This window comes from Haematobia irritans, chromosome 4 (assembly GCF_050003625.1).
Source record: "Haematobia irritans isolate KBUSLIRL chromosome 4, ASM5000362v1, whole genome shotgun sequence".
NCBI classification, from domain to species: Eukaryota; Metazoa; Arthropoda; class Insecta; order Diptera; family Muscidae; genus Haematobia; species Haematobia irritans.
Window position 1 is genome coordinate 40,335,509 of NC_134400.1, and position 23,593 is coordinate 40,359,101.

The following is a 23,593-nucleotide window of genomic DNA, read 5'->3' on the forward strand; positions in this document are numbered from 1 at the left end:
TTCAAGTGTCACAACATTGATTAAAATCAACATTTTGCCAAAAGTTTATTTCTATAGAAAATTTAAACAAAATTTTATTTCCTTGGAAAATTTTCTTAAAATTTTATTTCTTTAGAAAATTCTTGAAATATTTTTTCAATAGAAATTTTTGTCAAAATTATATTTCTATAGAAAATTTTGTCAAAATTTTATTTCTATAGAAAATTTAAACAAAACTTTATTTCTATAGCAAATGTTAACAAAATTTTATTTCCATAGAAAATTTTCTCAAAATTTTATTTCTATAGAAAATTTAGACAAAATTTTATTTCTATAGAAAATTTTGTCAAAATTTTATTTCAATTTGTATAATTTTGCAACATTTTATTTCTATAGAAAATTTGTTCAAAATTTTATTTATATAGAAAATTTAGACAAAATTTTATTTCTATTTGTATAATTTTGCAACATTTTATTTCCATAGAAAATTTTCTCAAAATTTTATTTCTATTTGTATAATTTTGCAACATTTTATTTGCATAGAAAATTTTCTCATAATTTTATTTCTACAGAAAATTTTTGCAAAATTTTATTTCTATTTGTATAATTTTGCAACATTTTATTTCCATAGGAAATTTTCTCAAAATGTTATTTCTATAGAAAATTTTTTCAAAATTTTATTTATATAGAAAATTTAGACAAAATTTTATTTCTATTTGTATAATTTTGCAACATTTTATTTCCATAGAAAATTTTCTCAAAATTTTATTTCTATTTGTATAATTTTGCAACATTTTATTTCCATAGGAAATTCTCTCAAAATTTTATTTCTATAGAAAATTTATGCAAAATTTTATTTCTATAGAAAATTTTTGCAAAATTTTATTTCTATAGAAAATGTTAACAAAATTTTATTTCCATAGAAAATTTTCTCAAAATTTTATTTCTATAGAAAATTTTTCAAAATTTTGTTTATATAGAAAATTTAGATAAAATTTTATTTCTATTTGTATAATTTTGCAACATTTTATTTCCATAGGAAATTTTCTCAAAATTTTATTTCTATAGAAAATTTATGCAAAATTTTATTTCTATAGAAAATTTTTGCAAAATTTTATTCCTATAGAAAATGTTAACAAAATTTTATTTCCATAGAAAATTTTTTCAAAATTTTATTTCTACAGAAAATTTTTGCAAAATTTTATTTCTATAGAAAATACTATTATTAGAAAATTTTTATCAAAATTTTATTTCGATGACAGATTTTGCCAAAAGTTTATTTCTATAGAAAATTTTGTCACAATTTGATTTCTATAGAAAAATTTTGTCACTAAAAAAATGTTTTGTCAAAATATTAAACTCTATAGAAAATGTCCAAATTTTATTTCTATAGAAAACTTTTCCAAAATTTTATTTCTATAGAAAATTTAAACAAAATTTCATTTCTATAAAAAATGTTTGTCAACATTTTATTTATAAAGAAAATTTTCTCTCATTTCTATTTCCATAGAAAATATTTTCAAAATTTTATTTCTATAGAAGATTTTTGCAAAATTGTAAAATCTATTGACGATTTGCTCAATTTTGTTTATCGAAAATTTTGTCAAAATTTTATTTCTTTCGAAATATTGTCTCAACATTTTATTCCTTTAGAAAATTTTTGCAAAATTTTATTTCTGTAGAAAATGTTTTTAAAATTTTATTTCTTTAGAAAATTTTGTACAAATTTTATTTCTTTAAAATATTTTGTACAAATTTTATGTTTATAGAAAATTTTTACATTTTTTGTTTTATAGAAAGTTTTGTCAAAATTTTAACTTCTATAGAAAATTTTATTTTTATAGACAATTTTTGCAAAATTTTATTTCTACAGAAAATTTTATTTCAATAGGAAATTTTGTCAACATTTTATTTCCATAGAAAAATTTTGCAAAATTTTAATTTCATAGAAAATTTTGTCAACATTTTATTTCTATAGAAAATTTTATAAAAAAATTGTTAGAATGTTATTTTAATAGAAAATTTTGTCAAAATTTTATTTCTATAGCAATTTTTATCAAAATTTTATTTCGATAGAAAATTGTGTCAAAATTTTATTTCTATAGAAATTTTTATCAAAATTTTATTTCGATAAAAGATTTTGTCAAAAGTTTATATCTATAGAAAATTTTGTCAAAATTTTATTTCTATAGAAAATTGTGTCAAAATTTTATTTATATAGAAAACGTTTGTCAACATTTTACTTATAAAGAAAATTTCCTCACATTTATATTTCTATAGAAAATTTTTTTCAAAATTTTATTTCTATTGAAGATTTTTGTAAAATTGTAAATCTATTGAAAATTTTCTCAATTTGTTCTTTATTGAAAATTTTGTCAAAATTTTATTTCTAGCGAAAAATTGTCTCAAAATTTTATTCCTTTAGAAATTTTTTGCAAAATTTTATTTCTGTAGAAAATTTTTGCAAAATTTTACTTCTTTAGAATATTTTGTAGAAAATTTATATCTATAGAAAATTTGTATATTTTTGGTTTTATAGGAAGTTTTGTCAAAATTTTTGCCTCTATAGAAAATTTTTACAATATTTTATTTCCATAAAAATTGTCTCAAAATTTTATTTTTTAAAAAATTTTTGCAAATTTTTTTCTACAAAAAATTTTCTCAAAATTTCAGTTTTATAGAAAATGTTTACAAAAATTTATTTTATTTTTATCTATTTTATTTTTCTCTGTGTGAGTTTAATGAATTTTTGTTGTTTTGTCGATGTCATTGGCCTAAATGTCAACAGCTCCGACATCGACCTGAAGTGAATGCTTAAAATTTGTGTGCCCACCAATTGTATTAATTTTTCATCCTGATTTCTTTGTCTTGCTACGGCCTCGAATGACCTTTAACTTTTCAATACTGACCCATATAAAGGAATTAAATCCTGTAAGCAAAATTTTAGATTCCATGCACCAAAATTCTAACGTTTCTCTGTTGGCTTTAGTCACAATCATTGTTCCCTTAGATATTGCTTGAGTTCAGAAGCAGACAACAATGTGCCTTAGATATCCTCATATCCTTTGATTGTCTGGCCTTTGGGAAACAAAGGAGAAGTCTGAAGAACTCAAAAGTTCCTTTACATTCTTGATGGCACATTGATATTTGTTGGACATAGTTAATCGTTTTATTCGTCATTATCCTTTTGGATATTTGAGTTGAGAAATTTCGTGATAAAACTTTAAGGAGCAATGTAAGACTTAAGGCAAACTAAGCATCTTGTAATGTTCTTGGGGTATTTGCCAGGACCTTAGTTTCAGTTTCATTTGTGAATTGAATTTAAATGAGCTTTTGAAATCTGAGGCATTTCGGAAGGTGCCTATTGCAAGAAAACGAAATGGTCATTTCGAACTCAATTCAAGTTCATCAATACTAAGGACATGGAGCTAATGCCATTGTCTTTGTAAATCAAACAAACAAGGGATGTGGGCCATAGGCGAAGGACCTTTCATTGTTTGAAATATTTTGAGGTTAATATAATGAACACACAATGCCACAAAGGATTAGTTCACATAGAGGGTTATCAATTAAAATTAAAATAAAATAAAATTAGCAAAATTAAACTAACAAAATTTTCTATAAAAATTTTACAACATTCTCTATAGGAATAAAATTTTGATAAAAATTTCAATAGAAATAAAATTTTGACAAAATTTTCTATAGAAATACAATTTTGCAACAATTTTTTTTAGAAATACAATTTTGCAAACATTTTCTATAGAAATAAAATGTTGACAAAATTTTCTATAGAAATAAAATTTTGACAAAATTTTCCATAGAAATAAAATTTTGACACAATTTTGATAAAATTTTCTATAGAAAAAAAATTTTGACAAAATTTTCTATGGAATTAAAATTTTGCAAAAATTTTCTATAGAAATAAAATTTTGACAAAATTTTCTATAGAAACAAAATTTTGACAAAATTTTCTATAGAAATAAAATTTTGACAAAATTTTCCGTAGAAATAAAATTTTGACAAAATTTTGATAAAATTTTCTATAGAAAACAAATTTTGACAAAATTTTCTATGGAATTAAAATTTTGCAAAAATTTTCTATGGAATTAAAATTTTGCAAAAATTTTGTTTAAATTTTCTATGGAAATAAAATTTTGAGAAAATTTATTATGGAAATAAAATTTTATTTAAATTTTCTATAGAAATAAAATTTTAACAAAATTCTCTACAGAATTAAAATTTTGACAAAATTTTCTATAAAATTCTCTGCAGAATTAAAATTTTGACAAAATTTTCTATAACATTAAAATTTTGACAAAATTTTCTTTGCTAAAATTTTGCAAAAATTTTCTTTGCAAAAATTTTGCAAAAATTTTCTTTGCAAAAATTTTCTATAGAAATAAAATTTTGCAAAGATTTTTTATAGAAATAAAATTCTGAGAAAATTTCCTATAGAAATAAAATTTTGACAACATGGAATTAAAATTTTGCAAAAATTTTCTATGGAAATAAAATGTTGACAAAATTTTCTATAGAATTAAAATTTTGAGAAAATTTCCTATGGAAATAAAATTTTGTTGAAATTTTCTATAGAAATAAAATTTTAACAAAATTCTCTACAGAATAAGAATTTTCTATAAAATTCTCTGCAGAATTAAAATTTTGACAAAATTTTCGATAAAATTAAAATTTTGAAAAAATTTTCTTTGCAAAAATTTTCTATGCAAAAAATTCTATAGAAATAAAATTTACACATCATGGAAAAATGGAATTAAAATTTTGCAAAAATTTTCTATGAATATCTAATGTTGACAAAATTTTCTATAGAATTAACATTTTGAGAAAATTTCCTATGGAAATAAAATTGTGTTGAAATTTTCTATAGAGATAAAATTTTAACAAAATTCTCTACAGAATTAGAATTTTCTATAAAATTCTCTGCAGAATTAAAATTTTGACAAAATTGTCTATAAAATTAAAATTTTGATAAAATTTTCTTTGCAAAAATTTTCTATGAAAAATTCATTTTAACATGGAATTAAAATTTTGCAAAAATTTTCTATGGAAATAAAATGTTGACAAAATTTTCACTAGAATTAAAATTTTGATAAAATTTCCTATGGAAATAAAATTTTGTTGAAATTTTCTATAGAAATAAAATTTTAACAAAATTCTCTACAGAATTAAAATTGTGACAAAATTTTCTATAAAATTCTCTACAGAATTAAAATTCTATAGAATACATTCTATAGAAATAAAATTCTGAGAAAATTTTCTATAGAAATAAAATTTACACATCATGGAAAAATGGAATTAAAATTTTGCAAAAAATTTCTATGGAAATAAAATGTTGACAAAATTTTCTATAGAATTAAATTTTTGAGAAAATTTCTTATGGAAATAAAATTTTGTTTAAATTTTCTATAGAAATAACATTTTAACAAAATTCTCTACAGAATTAAAATTTTGATAAAATTTTCTATAAAATTCTCTATAGAATTAAAATTTTGACAACATTTTCTTTGCAAAAATTTTCTATAGAAATAAAATTTTGCAAAGATTTTTTATAGAAATAAAAGTTTAAGAAAATTTTCTATAGAAATAAAATTTTGCAAAAATTTTCCATAGAAATAAAATGTTGACAACATTTTCTATAGAAATAAAATTTTGACAAAATTTTCCATAGAAATAACATTTTAACAAAATTTTGAGAAAATTTTCTATAGAAATAAAATTTTGACAAAATTTTCTATGGAATTAAAATTTTGCAAAAATTTTCTATGGAACTAAAATTTTGTTTAAATTTTCTATGGAAATAAAATTTTGAGAAAATTTTCTATGGAATAAAATTTTGTTTAGATTTTCTATAGAAATAAAATTTTAACAAAATTCTCTACAGAATTAAAATTTTGACAAAATTTTCTATAAAATTCTCTACAGAGTTAAAATTTTGACAAAATTTTCTATAAAATTAAAATTTTGACAAAATTTTCTTTACAAAAATTCATTTTAACAAAATTTTCTGTAGAAATAAAATTTTGATAAAATTTTCTATACAAATAAAATTTTGACAACATGGAAAAATGGATTTAAAATTTTGCAAAAATTTTCTATGGAAATAAAATGTTGACAAAATTTTCTATAGAATTAAAATTTTGAGAAAATTTCCTATGGAAATTATTTTTTTTTTCAATTTTCTATAGAAATAAAATTTTAACAAAATTCTCTACAGAATTAAAATTGTGACAAAATTTTCTATAAAATTCTCTATAGAATTAAAATTTTGACAAAATTTTCTATAAAATTAAAATTTTTACAAATTTTTTTTTACAAAAATTTTGCAAAAATTTTCTATGCAAAAATTTTCTATAGAAATAAAATTTTGCAAAGATTTTTTATAGAAATAAAATTTTGAGAAAATTTTCTATAGAAATAAAATTTTGACAAAATGGAATTAAAATTTTGCAAAAATTTTCTATGGAAATAAAATGTTGACAAAATTTTCTATAGAATTAAAATTTTGAGAAAATTTCCTATGGAAATAAAATTTTGTTTACATTTTCTATAGAAATAACATTTTAACAAAATTCTCTACAGAATTAAAATTTTGACAAAATTTTCTATAAAATTCTCTATAGAATTAAAATTTTGACAAAATTTTCTACAACATTAAAATTTTGACAAAATTTTTTATAGAAATAAAATTTTGCAAAGATTTTTTATAGAAATAAAAGTTTAAGAAAATTTTCTATAGAAATAAAATTTTGCAAAAATTTTCCATAGAAATAAAGTTCTGAGAAAATTTTCTATAGAAATAAAATTTTGACAAAATGGAATTAAAATTTTGCAAAACTTTTCTATGGAAATAAAATGTTGACAACATTTTCTATAGAATTAAAATTTTGAGAAAATTTCCTATGGAAATAATTTTTTTTTACATTTTCTATAGAAATAAAATGTTAACAAAATTCTCTACAGAATTAAAATTGTGACAAAATTTTCTATAGAATTCTCTACAGAATTAAAATTCTATAGAATACATTCTATAGAAATAAAATTCTGAGAAAATTTTCTATAGAAATAAAATTTTGACAACATGGAAAAATGGAATTAAAATTTTGCAAAAAATTTCTATGGAAATAAAATGTTGACAAAATTTTCTAAAGAATTAAATTTTTGAGAAAATTTCCTATGGAAATTATTGTTTTTTTCAATTTTCTATAGAAATAAAATTTTAACAAAATTCTCTACAGAATTAAAATTGTGACAAAATTTTCTATAAAATTCTCTACAGAATTAAAATTTTGACAAAATTTTCTATAAAATTAAAATTTTGACAAAATTTTTTTTACAAAAATATTCTATGCAAAAATTTTCTATAGAAATAAAATTTTGCAAAGATTTTTTATAGAAATAAAATTTTGAGAAAATTTTCTATAGAAATAAAATTTTGACAAAATGGAATTAAAATTTTGCAAAAATTTTCTATGGAATTAAAATGTTGACAAAATTTTCTATAAAATAAAAATTTTGAGAAAATTTCCTATGGAAATAAAATTTTGTTTAAATTTTCTATAGAAATAAAATTTTAACAAAATTCTCTACAGAATTGAAATTGTGATAAAATTTTCTATAAAATTCTCTACAGAGTTAAAATTTTGACAAAATTTTCTTTGTAAAAATTTTCTATAGAAATAAAATTTTACAAAGATTTTTTATAGAAATAAAAGTTTAAGAAAATTTTCTATAGAAATAAAATTTTGACAAAATTTTTTGCTTTTAGCGATTAAATTCAGTTTTAGTATAGCCACCTTAAAACATAAAATCGAAATTCTTGTTGATTTTTGAGTGAAATAAATCAAATACAAGACCCTGAAATGGGGATATTATCATAGAAGGCTAAATGGTTTGCTGGCATTGTAATCAAAAACACACATGCATACATTAAAAGCTCTCACACAAAGGATATTTCATTCATTCATTATACGGCTAGACCAAGGTTGCCAACCTTAAAACTAAAAACTGCATTATTATGTGTGCTGGAGGGGGGGGGGGGGCATCAGACAGCTAACATTGTTTTGAACAAGGGCAAGGGCACCATTGCGTCATGCGCTGCAAAATCCAAGGTAAATAACTGGACATTCATATGACGGTGAATATGGAGTGATAAGAGAATAATACAGTGTGTGTGTGTGTGAGAGAGAGCGAGAGAGAAACAGAACATCTCTTTAGTTAGCAATCATAAACAAAAGAGAATCTAAATAGAGTTTATATTAACCTCCAACAAACAGGGTTTTTATACTATCCGGCCGGTTTTTTTTGTTTGCTGTGAAGGTCCTTTTAATGTTTAAAAATAACCCAGACCTTCATTTGTGTCCTTAGACACAAACTTTGTTGGGGAGATTAAGGTTATGACCATAAATCCTTGCAGAAGAGTAGCATATCATATCCCATGCACATTTAGTAGCATTCTACCAAATATGGTAGATTATTTACTGTTTACACCCTGCGCCACACTGTGGAACAGGGTATTAGAAGTTAGTGCATATGTTTGCAACACCCAGAAGGAGACAAGATAGACACATGGTGTCTTTGGCAAAAATGCTCAGGGTGGGCTCCTGAGTCGATATAGCCATGTCCGTCTGTCCGTGAACGATATATATGAGAGCTATCTCTAAATCTGAACCGATTTCAATAAAATTTGGCACACTTGACTATAGTACTAATTGTTCTTCTAGTGCAAAATTTTAAGTAAATTAGGGTAAAACTCTGGCTTCTGGGGCCATATAAGTCCATATAGGGCGAAATATATATATATATATGGGAGCTATATCTAAATCTGAACCGATTTCTTCTAAAATCAATAGGGTTCTATTCTGAGCCAAAACACATACTTGTGAAAAACTTGAAGTCGATTGGACTAAAACTGCGACCTAGACTTTGATTACAAAAATGTGTTCACGGACAGACGGACATGGCTATATCGACTCAGGAGCCCACCCTGAGCATTTTTGCCAAAGACACCATGTGTCTATCTCATCTCCTTCTGGGTGTTGCAAACATATGCACTAACTTATAATACCCTGTTCCACAGTGTGGCGCGGGGTATAAAAATTCTGACAAATTTCTCTATAAAAATAAAATTTTGCAAAAATGTTTTATAGAAATAAAATATTGACAAAATTTTCTATAGAAATAAAAATTTGGACAAAATTTCTATAGAATTAAAAATGTTGACAAAATTTCTTATAGAACTAAAATTTTTACAAAATTTCCTATGTAATATAAATTAAATTTTCAATTGAATTTTGAAAAAAAAAAATCTATAGAATTGAAATTTTGACAAAATTTTCTATAGAAATAAAATTATGACAAATTTCCTATAGCAAAGAAATTTTGACAGAATTTCTTATAGCAAAGAGATTTTGACAAAATTGCCTACAGCAAATAAATTTTGATAAAATTTCCTATAGCAGAGAAATTTTGGAAAAATTTTCTATTGAAAAGAAATTCTGGGCAAACATTTTTATAGAATTAAAATTTTGACAAAATTTTCTGTAGAAATAACATTGTGACAAAATTCTCTATAGAAATTAAATATTGACAAAATATCAATGGAATTAAAAATTTTGACATTTCCTATAGAAATAAAAATTTGAATTAAAAATTTTAAAACATTTTCTAAAGAAATAAAATTTTGACAAAATGTTCTATATAATTAAAATTTTGATAATATTCTCTATTGATTTAAAATTTTCTATAGAATTAAAATTTTGTCAAAATTTTCGATAAAATTAAAATTTTGTCAAAAATTTCTATGGAAATTCAATTTTGACAAAAGTTTTAATATAAATAAAGTTTAGAAAAAATTTTCTATAGAAATTAAATTTTGACAAAATTTTTATAGAAATTAAATTTTCTATAGAATTAAAATTTTGACAAAATTTTCTACAGAAATTATATTTTGACAAAATTTTCTATAGAAATAAAAAATTGGAAAATTTCTATAAAACTAAAATTTTAATAAAATTTTCTATAGAAATAAAATTTTGAAAAAAAAATCGTATTGAATTTAAATTTTGATAGAATTTTCTATATGCATTTTTGCTGCAAGTAGAGGATGCTGATGAGGAATGTAGTAATTCCGAAACAGCTGTACATCCAACCATCTTGCAGTCTATAGGACTTTGCCCATCTTGCAGTCTATAGGACTTTGCCCAAATAAATTTGACACGCATACTTTTCCTCTGTTGGTTAAGCTACCACTTGTAGTTTAGTCAATGCAAGGTTTTAAGCTGAAATCTAAAACAACAATATGTTAGAAATTAAATTTTGACAAAATTTTTTTATTGAAATAAAATTTTGACAAAATTCCTTATAGTATTGAAATTTTGACAACATTTTCTATGGAATTAAAATTTTGTCCACATTTTCTAAAGAAATAAAATTTTGACGAAATTTCCTATTAAAATTAAATTTTCTATAGTACTAAAATTTTGGCAAATTTTTTTTTTAGAATTAAAATTTTTTTCAAAAATTAAATTCTATAGAAAATTTTGTGATAGAATTAAAATTTTGAAAAAATTTCCTATAGAAATAAAATTAAAAAATAAAAACTCATATAGAAATAAAATTTTGACAAAATTTTCTATAGAAATTAAATTTTGACAAAATTTCTTATAGAAATAAAATTGTGATAAAATTTTCTATTGAAATAAAAAAAAAAAAAAGATTTACACATTTAATAATTTTTTTATTATGATACAGTAACCTATTACAGAGTATAATTAAATAACATAAATAAATCACTTGTCTGCTGTATTTTTAATAATAATAAAAAAAAAAAAAAACGGCCGAATCCAGCTACATTGAAAATCCTATTTGTGAGTTTCCCAATATTTACTGCTAAGATTTGGCACCCCTCTGACACTTGCGATTCTTCCGGTCTCATTTACACAACTCTTCCAGATCCTTGGCTATTAGGTTCATGATACCAATGCGTAAAGCAAACTTTCGATTACGTGGTATTTGCCTTATCGAAGGCAATAGACTCATAACAAAATAATAATCTTCATCTTTGGTCTCCACATCTGCTGTCTCATTGCTCTTCTTGCGTCTATTCGTGGCACTATTTAAGGCAGGCATTTCCAAGGGCCTTTCATCTATGGACCGTTTTAAGCCCGATGTCGTTATATGAGATTCTTGTTGACTTTGATTGGAGGCAATCGAAGATCTAGGTTGTGATGAAGTTGGCGGTTCATTATCGACTTCCACATCTGAATCGGTTTGGGGTTCTCTTTTGGCCAACATAGCCATAAGATCCATGGGATTCGGTAAATCACTGTGTGGATTTCGGGGTATATTTACGGGCTCCCTGTGGCAGGTGGATGCTTCACTAGGTGGGTATTCGCGTTGTGGTATTGTTGTAGTAACCAATGAATCAGTTTGGTAAACTCTAGGCAAAGGTCCATAGGGATTTGATTGAGGCTGGCCAATATCCTCTGATTTGTGACCTTGCATCTCTGGTCTAGACTCTGCTATATATTCACATTCAATTTCTACATCCGAATCGGTTTCCTTTTTGGCCAACATATCCATAATGTCAATTGGATTCATTCCATCTTTTCCGGAATCTTTAGATGAATCACATTTCCCTGCAGCTATATGAGATGACATTGCTGGGAAGGAATTTTGTGATGGAGGTAATGACACAAATTCTTGGACCCCATGTAGATCATCTCTATAGTCAAGATTTTGCCATTGTTTACTTAATACAATGGGTTGAAAATTATTTGGATTTGTTGTGGGCATCGAAACATGTTGCGGTTCCCTAAAGTTCACATTGCTCTCTATATTATGATCGATAAATTGTTGGCCCTCCTGTACCTCAGTGTCCGAATCGGAATCGGATAATTCATTAACTTGACCCTTGCATGTGACCATCTCACGTATAAAATCCATATCTCGGAAAAATCGCCATTTCGATTTAAAGCCATATTTCATTTCACGTTTTAAATCTCGGCGATATTGATCCCTTAAGTTCTCCCAGGTGCGACGGATTTTGTCAACTGAAAATTGAAAAACAAAACTCAGTTTAATAACAATTTAATCTAATTTTTATTATATTTATTTTTTTATTTTTATTTTGAATTTAATTTGAATTTAATTTGAATTTAATTTTTTTTCTTCCTTTATTGAATAATTCATTTATCATTCCACAATAATATAGATCCGCGTAACCATTGCGGTTTTTCTGCAGGAAAGTATTAAAGTGTCTTGAAGAGACTTAATATAATTATATAAAAATTCATAAATACATTACATAATTATAATATTCAAAGTTAATTTAGTTTTTCATTGATTTTCAAGTAAATAATCTTTTAAATTCTTTTTTAATTTCAATTTATCTTTGAGATTAAATAAATTCAAGGGTAATGCATTTAAAATATTCGGTAATTGAATGGCCAAAGAATTCTTCCCGTATGTGGTTCTATGCCTCGGAATTTTTTAGCGTCCTTCTTTCTTCATTCTTGTGTTCTGTTGATGATCAATAATCCGTTCCAACAAGCTTTGATCGTCAAAAAAAATTTTAATTTAATTTGAATAATTTAATTTAATTTAATTTAGAAGTTAATTTAATTTAATTTAATTTAATTTAATTTAATTTAATTTAATTTAATTTAATTTAATTTAATTTAATTTAATTTAATTTAATTTAATTTAATTTAATTTAATTTAATTTAATTTAATTTAATTTAATTTAATTAATTTAATTTAATTTAATTTAATTTAATTTAATTTAATTTAATTTAATTTAATTTAATTTAATTTAATTTAATTTTAATTTAATTTAATTTAATTTAATTTAATTTAATTTAATTTAATTTAATTTAATTTAATTTAATTTAATTTAATTTAATTTAATTTAATTTAATTTAATTTAATTTAATTTAATTTAATTTAATTTAATTTAATTTAATTTAATTTAATTTAATTTAATTTAATTTAATTTAATTTAATTTAATTTAATATAATTTAATTTAATGTAATTTAATTTAATTTAATTTAATTTAATTTAATTTAATATAATTTAATTTAATTTAATTTAATTTAATTTAATTTAATTTAATTTAATTTAATTTAATTTAATTTAATTTAATTAATTTAATTTAATTTAATTTAATTTAATTTAATTTAATTAATTTAATTTAATTTAATTTAATTTAATTTAATTTAATTTAATTTAATTTAATTTAATTTAATTTAATTTAATTTAATTTAATTTAATTTAATTTAATTTAATTTAATTTAATTTAATTTAATTTAATTTAATTTAATTTAATTTAATTTAATTTAATTTAATTTAATTTAATTTAATTTAATTTAATTTAATTAATTTAATTTAATTTAATTTAATTTAATTTAATTTAATTTAATTTAATTTAATTTAATTTAATTTAATTAATTTAATTTAATTTAATTTAATTTAATTTAATTTAATTTAATTTAATTTAATTTAATTTAATTTAATTTAATTTAATTTAATTTAATTTAATTTAATTTAATTTAATTTAATTTAATTTAATTTAATTTAATTTAATTTAATTTAATTTAATTTAATTTAATTTAATTTAATTTAATTTAATTTAATTTAATTTAATTTAATTTAATTTAATTTAATTTAATTTAATTTAATTTAATTTAATTTAATTTAATTTAATTTAATTTAATTTAATTTAATTTAATTTAATTTAATTTAATTTAATTTAATTTAATTTAATTTAATTTAATTTAATTTAATTTAATTTAATTTAATTTAATTTAATTTAATTTAATTAATTTAATTTAATTTAATTTAATTATTTAATTTAATTTAATTTAATTTAATTTAATTTAATTTAATTTAATTTAATTTAATTTAATTTAATTTAATTTAATTTAATTTAATTTAATTTAATTTAATTTAATTTAATTTAATTTAATTTAATTTAATTTAATTTAATTTAATTTAATTTAATTTAATTTAATTTAATTTAATTTAATTTAATTTAATTTAATTTAATTTAATTTAATTTAATTTAATTTAATTTAATTTAATTTAATTTAATTTAATTTAATTTAATTTAATTTAATTAATTTAATTTAATTTAATTTAATTTAATTTAATTTAATTTAATTTAATATTTAATTTAATTTAATTTAATTTAATTTAATTTAATTTAATTTAATTTAATTTAATTTAATTTAATTTAATTTAATTTAATTTAATTTAATTTAATTTAATTTAATTTAATTTAATTTAATTTAATTTAATTTAATTTAATTAATTTAATTTAATTTAATTTAATTTAATTTAATTTAATTTAATTTAATTTAATTTAATTTAATTTAATTTAATTTAATTTAATTTAATTTAATTTAATTTAATTTAATTTAATTTAATTTAATTTAATTTAATTTAATTTAATTTAATTTAATTTAATTTAATTTAATTTAATTTAATTTAATTATATATTAATTTAATTTAATTTAATTTAATTTAATTTAATTTAATTTAATTTAATTTAATTTAATTTAATTAATTTAATTTAATTTAATTTAATTTAATTTAATTTAATTTAATTTAATTTAATTTAATTTAATTTAATTTAATTTAATTTAATTTAATTTAATTTAATTTAATTTAATTTAATTAATTTAATTTAATTTAATTTAATTTGAATTTAATTTAATTTAATTTATTTTAATTTGAATTTAATTTAATTTATTTTAATTTGAATTTAATTTAATTTAATTTAATTTAATTTAATTTAATTTAATTTAATTTAATTTAATTTAATTTAATTTAATTTAATTTAATTTAATTTAATTTAATTTAATTTAATTTATAATTTATTTAATTTAATTTAATTTAATTTAATTTAATTTAATTTAATTTAATTTATTTAATTTAATTAATTTAATTTAATTTAATTTAATTTAATTTAATTTAATTTAATTTAATTTAATTTAATTTAATTTAATTTAATTTAATTTAATTTAATTTAATTTAATTTAATTTAATTTAATTTAATTTAATTTAATTTAATTTAATTTAATTTAATTTAATTTAATTTAATTTAATTTAATTTAATTTAATTTAATTTAATTTAATTTAATTTAATTTAATTTAATTTAATTTAATTTAATTTAATTTAATTTAATTTAATTTAATTTAATTTAATTTAATTTAATTTAATTTAATTTAATTTAATTTAATTTAATTTAATTTAATTTAATTTAATTTAATTTAATTTAATTTAATTTAATTTAATTTAATTTAATTTAATTTAATTTAATTTAATTTAATTTAATTTAATTTAATTTAATTTAATTTAATTTAATTTAATTTAATTTAATTTAATTTAATTTAATTTAATTTGAATTTAATTTAATTTAATTTAATTTAATTTGAATTTAATTTAATTTAATTAGAATTTAATTTAATTTATATTAATTTAATTTAACTTAATTTAATTTAATTTAATTTAATTTAATTTAATTTAATTTAATTTAATTTAATTTAATTTAATTTAATTTAATTTAATTTAATTTAATTTAATTTAATTTAATTTAATTTAATTTAATTTAATTTAATTTAATTTAATTTAATTTAATTTAATTTAATTTAATTTAATTTAATTTAATTTAATTTAATTTAATTTAATTTAATTTAATTTAATTTAATTTAATTTAATTTAATTTAATTTAATTTAATTTAATTTAATTTAATTTAATTTAATTTAATTTAATTTAATTTAATTTAATTTAATTTAATTTAATTTAATTTAATTTAATTTAATTTAATTTAATTTAATTTAATTTAATTTAATTTAATTTAATTTAATTTAATTTAATTTAATTTAATTTAATTTAATTTAATTTAATTAATTTAATTTAATTTAATTTAATTTAATTTAATTTAATTTAATTTAATTTAATTTAATTTAATTTAATTTAATTTAATTTAATTTAATTTAATTTAATTTAATTTAATTTAATTTAATTTAATTTAATTTAATTTAATTTAATTTAATTTAATTTAATTTAATTTAATTTAATTTAATTTAATTTAATTTAATTTAATTTAATTTAATTTAATTTAATTTAATTTAATTTAATTTAATTTAATTTAATTTAATTTAATTTAATTTAATTTAATTTAATTTAATTTAATTTAATTTAATTTAATTTAATTTAATTTAATTTAATTTAATTTAATTTAATTTAATTTAATTTAATTTAATTTAATTTAATTTAATTTAATTTAATTTAATTTAATTTAATTTAATTTAATTTAATTTAATTTAATTTAATTTAATTTAATTTAATTTAATTTAATTTAATTTAATTTAATTTAATTTAATTTAATTTAATTTAATTTAATTTAATTTAATTTAATTTAATTTAATTTAATTTAATTTAATTTAATTTAATTTAATTTAATTTAATTTAATTTAATTTAATTTAATTTAATTTAATTTAATTTAATTTAATTTAATTTAATTTAATTTAATTTAATTTAATTTAATTTAATTTAATTTAATTTAATTTAATTTAATTTAATTTAATTTAATTTAATTTAATTTAATTTAATTTAAATTAATTTAATTTAATTTAATTTAATTTAATTTAATTTAATTTAATTTAATTTAATTTAATTTGAATTTAATTTAATTTAATTTAATTTAATTTAATTTAATTTAATTTAATTTAATTTAGTTTAATTTATTTAATTTAATTTAATTTAATTTAATTTAATTTAATTTAATTTAATTTAATTTAATTTAATTTAATTTAATTTAATTTAATTTAATTTAATTTAATTTAATTTAATTTAATTTAATTTAATTTAATTTAATTTAATTTAATTTAATTTAATTTAATTTAATTTAATTTAATTTAATTTAATTTAATTTAATTTAATTTAATTAATTTTAATTTAATTTAATTTAATTTAATTTAATTTAATTTAATTTAATTTAATTTAATTTAATTTAATTTAATTTAATTTAATTTAATTTAATTTAATTTAATTTAATTTAATTTAATTTAATTAATTTAATTTAATTTAATTTAATTTAATTTAATTTAATTTAATTTAATTTAATTTAATTTAATTTAATTTAATTTAATTTAATTTAATTTAATTTAATTTAATTTAATTTAATTTAATTTAATTTAATTTAATTTAATTTAATTTAATTTAATTTAATTTAATTTAATTTAATTTAATTTAATTTAATTTAATTTAATTTAATTTAATTTAATTTAATTTAATTTAATTTAATTTAATTTAATTTAATTTAATTTAATTTAATTTAATTTAATTTAATTTAATTTAATTTAATTTAATTTAATTTAATTTAATTTAATTTAATTTAATTTAATTTAATTTAATTTAATTTAATTTAATTTAATTTAATTTAATTTAATTTAATTTAATTTAATTTAATTTAATTTAATTTAATTTAATTTAATTTAATTTAATTTAATTTAATTTAATTTAATTTAATTAATTTAATTTAATTTAATTTAATTTAATTTAATTTAATTTAATTTAATTTAATTTAATTTGAATTTAATTTAATTTATTTTAATTTGAATTTAATTTAATTTAATTTAATTTAATTTAATTTAATTTAATTTAATTTAATTTAATTTAATTTGAATTTAATTTAATTTATTTTAATTTGAATTTAATTTAATTTAATTTAATTTAATTTAATTTAATTTAATTTAATTTAATTTAATTTAATTTAATTTAATTTAATTTAATTTAATTTAATTTAATTTAATTTAATTTAATTTAATTTAATTTAATTTAATTTAATTTAATTTAATTTAATTTTAATTTAATTTAATTTAATTTAATTTAATTTAATTTAATTTAATTTAATTTAATTTAATTTAATTTAATTTAATTTAATTTAATTTAATTTAATTTAATTTAATTTAATTTAATTTAATTTAATTTAATTTAATTTAATTTAATTTAATTTAATTTAATTTAATTTAATTTAATTTAATTTAATTTAATTTAATTTAATTTAATTTAATTTAATTTAATTTAATTTAATTTAATTTAATTTAATTTAATTTAATTTATTTAATTTAATTTAATTTAATTTAATTTAATTTAATTTAATTTAATTTAATTTAATTTAATTTGAATTTAATTTAATTTAATTTAATTTAATTTAATTGAATTTAATTTAATTTAATTAGAATTTAATTTAATTTATATTAATTTAATTTAACTTAATTTAATTTAATTTAATTTAATTTAATTTAATTTAATTTAATTTAATTTAATTTAATTTAATTTAATTTAATTTAATTTAATTTAATTTAATTTAATTTAATTTAATTTAATTTATTTAATTTAATTTAATTTAATTTATTTAATTTAATTTAATTTAATTTAATTTAATTTAATTTAATTTAATTTAATTTAATTTATTTAATTTAATTTAATTTAATTTAATTTAATTTAATTTAATTTAATTTAATTTAATTTAATTTAATTTAATTTAATTTAATTTAATTTAATTTAATTTAATTTAATTTAATTTTAATTTAATTTAATTTAATTTAATTTAATTTAATTTAATTTAATTTAATTTAATTTAATTTAATTTAATTTAATTTAATTTAATTTAATTAATTTAATTTAATTTAATTTAATTTAATTTAATTTAATTTAATTTAATTTAATTTAATTTAATTTAATTTAATTTAATTTAATTTAATTTAATTTAATTTAATTTAATTTAATTTAATTTAATTTAATTTAATTTAATTTAATTTAATTTAATTTAATTTAATTTAATTTAATTTAATTTAATTTAATTTAATTTAATTTAATTTAATTTAATTTAATTTAATTAATTTAATTTAATTTAATTTAATTTAATTTAATTTAATTTAATTTAATTTAATTTAATTTAATTTAATTTAATTTAATTTAATTTAATTTAATTTAATTTAATTTAATTTAATTTAATTTAATTTAATTTAATTTAATTTAATTTAATTTAATTAATTTAATTTAATTTAATTTAATTTAATTTAATTTAATTTAATTTAATTTAATTTAATTTAATTTGAATTTAATTTAATTTAATTTAATTTAATTTAATTTAATTTAATTTAATTTAATTTAATTTAATTTAATTTAGTTTAATTTATTTAATTTAATTTAATTTAATTTAATTTAATTTAATTTAATTTAATTTAATTTAATTTAATTTAATTTTAATTTAATTTAATTTAATTTAATTTAATTTAATTTAATTTAATTTAATTTAATTTAATTTAATTTAATTTAATTTAATTATTAATTTAATTTAATTTAATTTGAATTTAATTTATTTTAATTTGAATTTAATTTAATTTAATTTAATTTAATTTAATTTAATTTAATTTAATTTAATTTAATTTAATTTAATTTAATTTAATTTAATTTAATTTAATTTAATTTAATTTAATTTAATTTAATTTAATTTAATTTAATTTAATTTAATTTAATTTAATTTAATTTAATTTAATTTAATTTAATTTAATTTAATTTAATTTAATTTAATTTAATTTAATTTAATTTAATTTAATTTAATTTAATTTAATTTAATTTAATTTAATTTAATTTAATTTAATTTAATTTAATTTAATTTAATTTAATTTAATTTAATTTAATTTAATTTAATTTAATTTAATTTAATTTAATTTAATTTAATTTAATTTAATTTAATTTAATTTAATTTAATTTAATTTAATTTAATTTAATTTAATTTAATTTAATTTAATTTAATTTAATTTAATTTAATTTAATTTAATTTGAATTTAATTTAATTTAATTTAATTTAATTTAATTTGAATTTAATTTAATTTAATTTAATTTAATTTAATTTAATTTAATTTAATTTAATTTAATTTATTTTAATTTGAATTTAATTTAATTTAATTTAATTTAATTTAATTTAATTTAATTTAATTTAATTTAATTTAATTTAATTTAATTTAATTTAATTTAATTTAATTTAATTTAATTTAATTTAATTTAATTTAATTTAATTTAATTTAATTTAATTTAATTTAATTTAATTTAATTTAATTTAATTTAATTTAATTTAATTTAATTTAATTTAATTTAATTTAATTTAATTTAATTTAATTTAATTTAATTTAATTTAATTTAATTTAATTTAATTTAATTTAATTTAATTTAATTTAATTTAATTTAATTTAATTTAATTTAATTTAATTTAATTTAATTTAATTTAATTTAATTTAATTTAATTTAATTTAATTTAATTTAATTTAATTTAATTTAATTTAATTTAATTTAATTTAATTTAATTTAATTTAATTTAATTTAATTTAATTTAATTTAATTTAATTTAATTTAATTTAATTTAATTTAATTTAATTTAATTTAATTTAATTTAATTTAATTTAATTTAATTTAATTTAATTTAATTTAATTTAATTTAATTTAATTTAATTTAATTTAATTTAATTTAATTTAATTTAATTTAATTTAATTTAATTTAATTTAATTTAATTTAATTTAGTTTAATTTAATTTAATTTAATTTAATTTAATTTAATTTAATTTAATTTAATTTAATTTAATTTAATTTAATTTAATTTGAATTTAATTTAATTTAATTTAATTTAATTTAATTTAATTTAATTTAATTTAATTTAATTTAATTTAATTTAATTTAATTTAATTTAATTTAATTTAATTTAATTTGAATTTGAATTTAATTTAATTTTTTCCTATTATTATTTGAAGTTAATTCGAATTTAATTTGAATTTAATTTGAATTAATTGAATTTAATTCAAATTTAATTTAATTTAATTGTTTTCCTATTTAATTCTGAAACAATCTGGTCACCTTTTTTTCTTATGCTTACTCTTAACACTAACTGTCCCTCTTGCACATATGCACTCTGCCAGCTATTCGTTACTTACCCGACATTCCCAGCTGTTCGGCAATCTCTTCCCACGTATGCGATTTCAATGGACGATTTCTATTGTAATTTTCTTGAGTTTTATTCCACAATATTGGATGTTGTTTAACCATGAGTATCAACTTACGACGGCAATTATTACGTTCATTGGTGAAATTATTCTTTTCAGATGTATAACTATTCATTTTTTTTAAATTAAATTGCTTAAGAATTATTTGCCGTCTGATGTCACGAACTTTTTTATTTTGTATGTCGTTGGCAGAGAGTGAAAATGTTGTATGGCGACATAACTGTCAATGTCTGACTAAGCGCACGCATGTTCTCCTTTAGTAGACAAGTATTTGTGTTCTCTGAGAGCAAGTTCGATACGTTGCCTTCATCAATTATTCGTTGTTTACCATATGATGTGTTTGATTTTGGTGGGGGGTGGGGTTTAAGAGAGTGTAATGTTGAGTTCTCTAATACTCTGTTATGCCGGTTGTATGGTTAATAGAGTTCTCTTAGTAAGAGATATGTCTGTTAAATTTATATTGAGATGTTGGAAACATTATAGCACAGTGGGCGATAATGTGTTTGGGGGTGCTTAAAAGCATTATTACGAGTGAAAGGATGGAATTAATCCAAATTATGGAACTAAATCAAAGATTTTGATATTTTTGAACTAATAGGGAATGTGTGATTTTGATTTGAAGAAATTACACTGGTAAACATATTTAGGTGATAATGACAATTTACAAAATATTAACAACAAATTTCTTTAAAATAATGAAATTTTATTTAAAATACAATATATAATCTTTGCTTAAAAAAAACAAAAACAATTATTAAATTTAGGACATAAATTTTTGATATTTGCGTCTTTTCTTTAAAGCCGTATATATTTTAACTAAGGCCACTTTTCCTTAAAGTTAAGAAACACATTTTTGATTTACAGAAAACGTCTTTAAATTAACTGAAATATTGAATATTTAGATTTAAAATAAAAACTCCTCAAATATAGGCTAGGACTTATATTGAGGATCTTGACTATGTGACCTAAAGTTTTTTTTTTTTTTTTTTTATTAAGAAAACAATTTTTAAACTTTGAAATACCCGTTAAGATTTGGATTTTTACAACTGGCATTTCTTTGTACGTGAATAGCTTTTTAAAATATACCGCAAAAAGAGAATGAAAATTCGATAAATGAGAACTGTATCCCAAAAATTAATTTTATTGATCTTAGATTTAAAGTCAGATAGGTCACTCAAAAAAATTCTTTATTTTAAAGAAATTACATCTTTGGCTCGGAAATAATACCAAAATCCTCAATCCCCCAAGTAAATTTTTTTGTAGTTTAGGAGCAGATTACGATATTGAACCTACGAAAGTATAGAAAGTTGGTAGAAATGTGACTAAGTTTTGATCAACTGAGTGGGAAAATTTCATTATGGGCTATATTCCCATGTTTTTAAGGACCTAGTTTTGATATAAGGCGCTATACAGGACCCAAGATTTTTCTAGGATTTCTGGAATGCGAAATTAAGGTGATCGAAGATTGGCAAGTCCTTCGTCTTTTGGACGGGTTTTGGGTGACTAAAGTTGAATAATGTGGTTGACACGTGGAGGATTCGTAGAAGTGGAATGGCCTCAGCTTCGGTATCGGGAGAAGGTTTGAAGGTCTCACTATATGAACTATAGGCCTCAGTGAGGGAAATGTAGGCCGGAAGGTCTCAGTGAAGGTCCCATTGTTGGAACTGAAAGCCCTAAAATCGTTGTGAAGAAACTCTAGGCCCCAAAGCGTCAATGTGGGAAGTGTTGGCTCGCTGTAGGCCGTAGAGTAGAAAATGTATCTCTGACCTCTCAGTGAGGGAATCGTATGCCCGAAGGTCTGGATGCCAGAAATGTATACACTAAGGTCTCAGTGTAGGAAATGTGCTCCAAAAGACTCAGCATGGTAACTTTAAATGCAAAGCTCTCAGTGAAGGAATTGTAGGTTTGAAGGTATTTGTGTGGTTTAGGAAATTTGGCTGAGGCATAGGCCCTAAGATCTCAGTGAGGGAAATGTAGGACCTAAGTCTCCAATGTGAGGATTGTAGGCTCGAAGGTCTCTGTTTAGGAAATTTTGCTTTGAGGTAGACCCGAAGATCTCTATGAGGGAACTTTAGGCCTGAAGGTCTAAGTGAAGGAATTGCAGCTTTGAAAGTCTCACAAGTTGAATAATGTGGTTGACACGTGGAGGATTCGTAGAAGTGAAATGGCCTCAGCTTCGGTATCGGGAGAAGGTTTGAAGGTCTCACTATATGAACTATAGGCCTCAGTGAGGGAAATGTAGGCCGGAAGGTCTCAGTGAAGGTCCCACTGTTGGAACTGAAAGCCCTAAAATCGTTGTGAAGAAACTCTAGGCCCCAAAGCGTCAATGTGGGAAGTGTTGGCTCGCTGTAGGCCGCAGAGTAGAAAATGTATCTCTGACCTCTCAGTGAGGGAATCGTATGCCCGAAGGTCTGGATGCCAGAAATGTATACACTAAGGTCTCAGTGTAGGAAATGTGCTCCAAAAGACTCAGCATGGTAACTTTAAATGCAAAGCTCTCAGTGAAGGAATTGTAGGTTTGAAGGTA

The 23,593-nt window shown here is 16.7% G+C and overlaps 1 protein-coding gene across 1 annotated transcript; it reads right to left on the minus strand.

Moving 5' to 3' along the window:
* Nucleotides 1-10,807: 10,807 nt before the first annotated feature.
* Nucleotides 10,808-21,320, minus strand: LOC142233895 (uncharacterized). The gene is made up of 2 exons (XM_075304954.1): nt 20,998-21,320; nt 10,808-12,047 (listed from the first exon to the last, which is right to left on the minus strand). Exons 1-2 carry the CDS (start codon nt 21,179-21,181, stop codon nt 10,927-10,929), a joined length of 1,305 nt encoding a protein of 434 aa, XP_075161069.1. The 5' UTR covers nt 21,182-21,320; the 3' UTR covers nt 10,808-10,926.
* Between the last annotated feature and the right edge of the window lie 2,273 nt (nt 21,321-23,593).

Excerpts from the sequence above, each read along its gene's own strand:
- LOC142233895 (XM_075304954.1), bottom strand. The coding sequence starts at position 21,181 with ATGAATAGTTATACATCTGAAAAGAATAATTTCACCAATGAACGTAAT. Across the intron at positions 12,048-20,997 it reads CGAACAGCTGGGAATGTCGG|TTGACAAAATCCGTCGCACC; the intron begins GTAAGTAACGAA and ends TTCAATTTTCAG.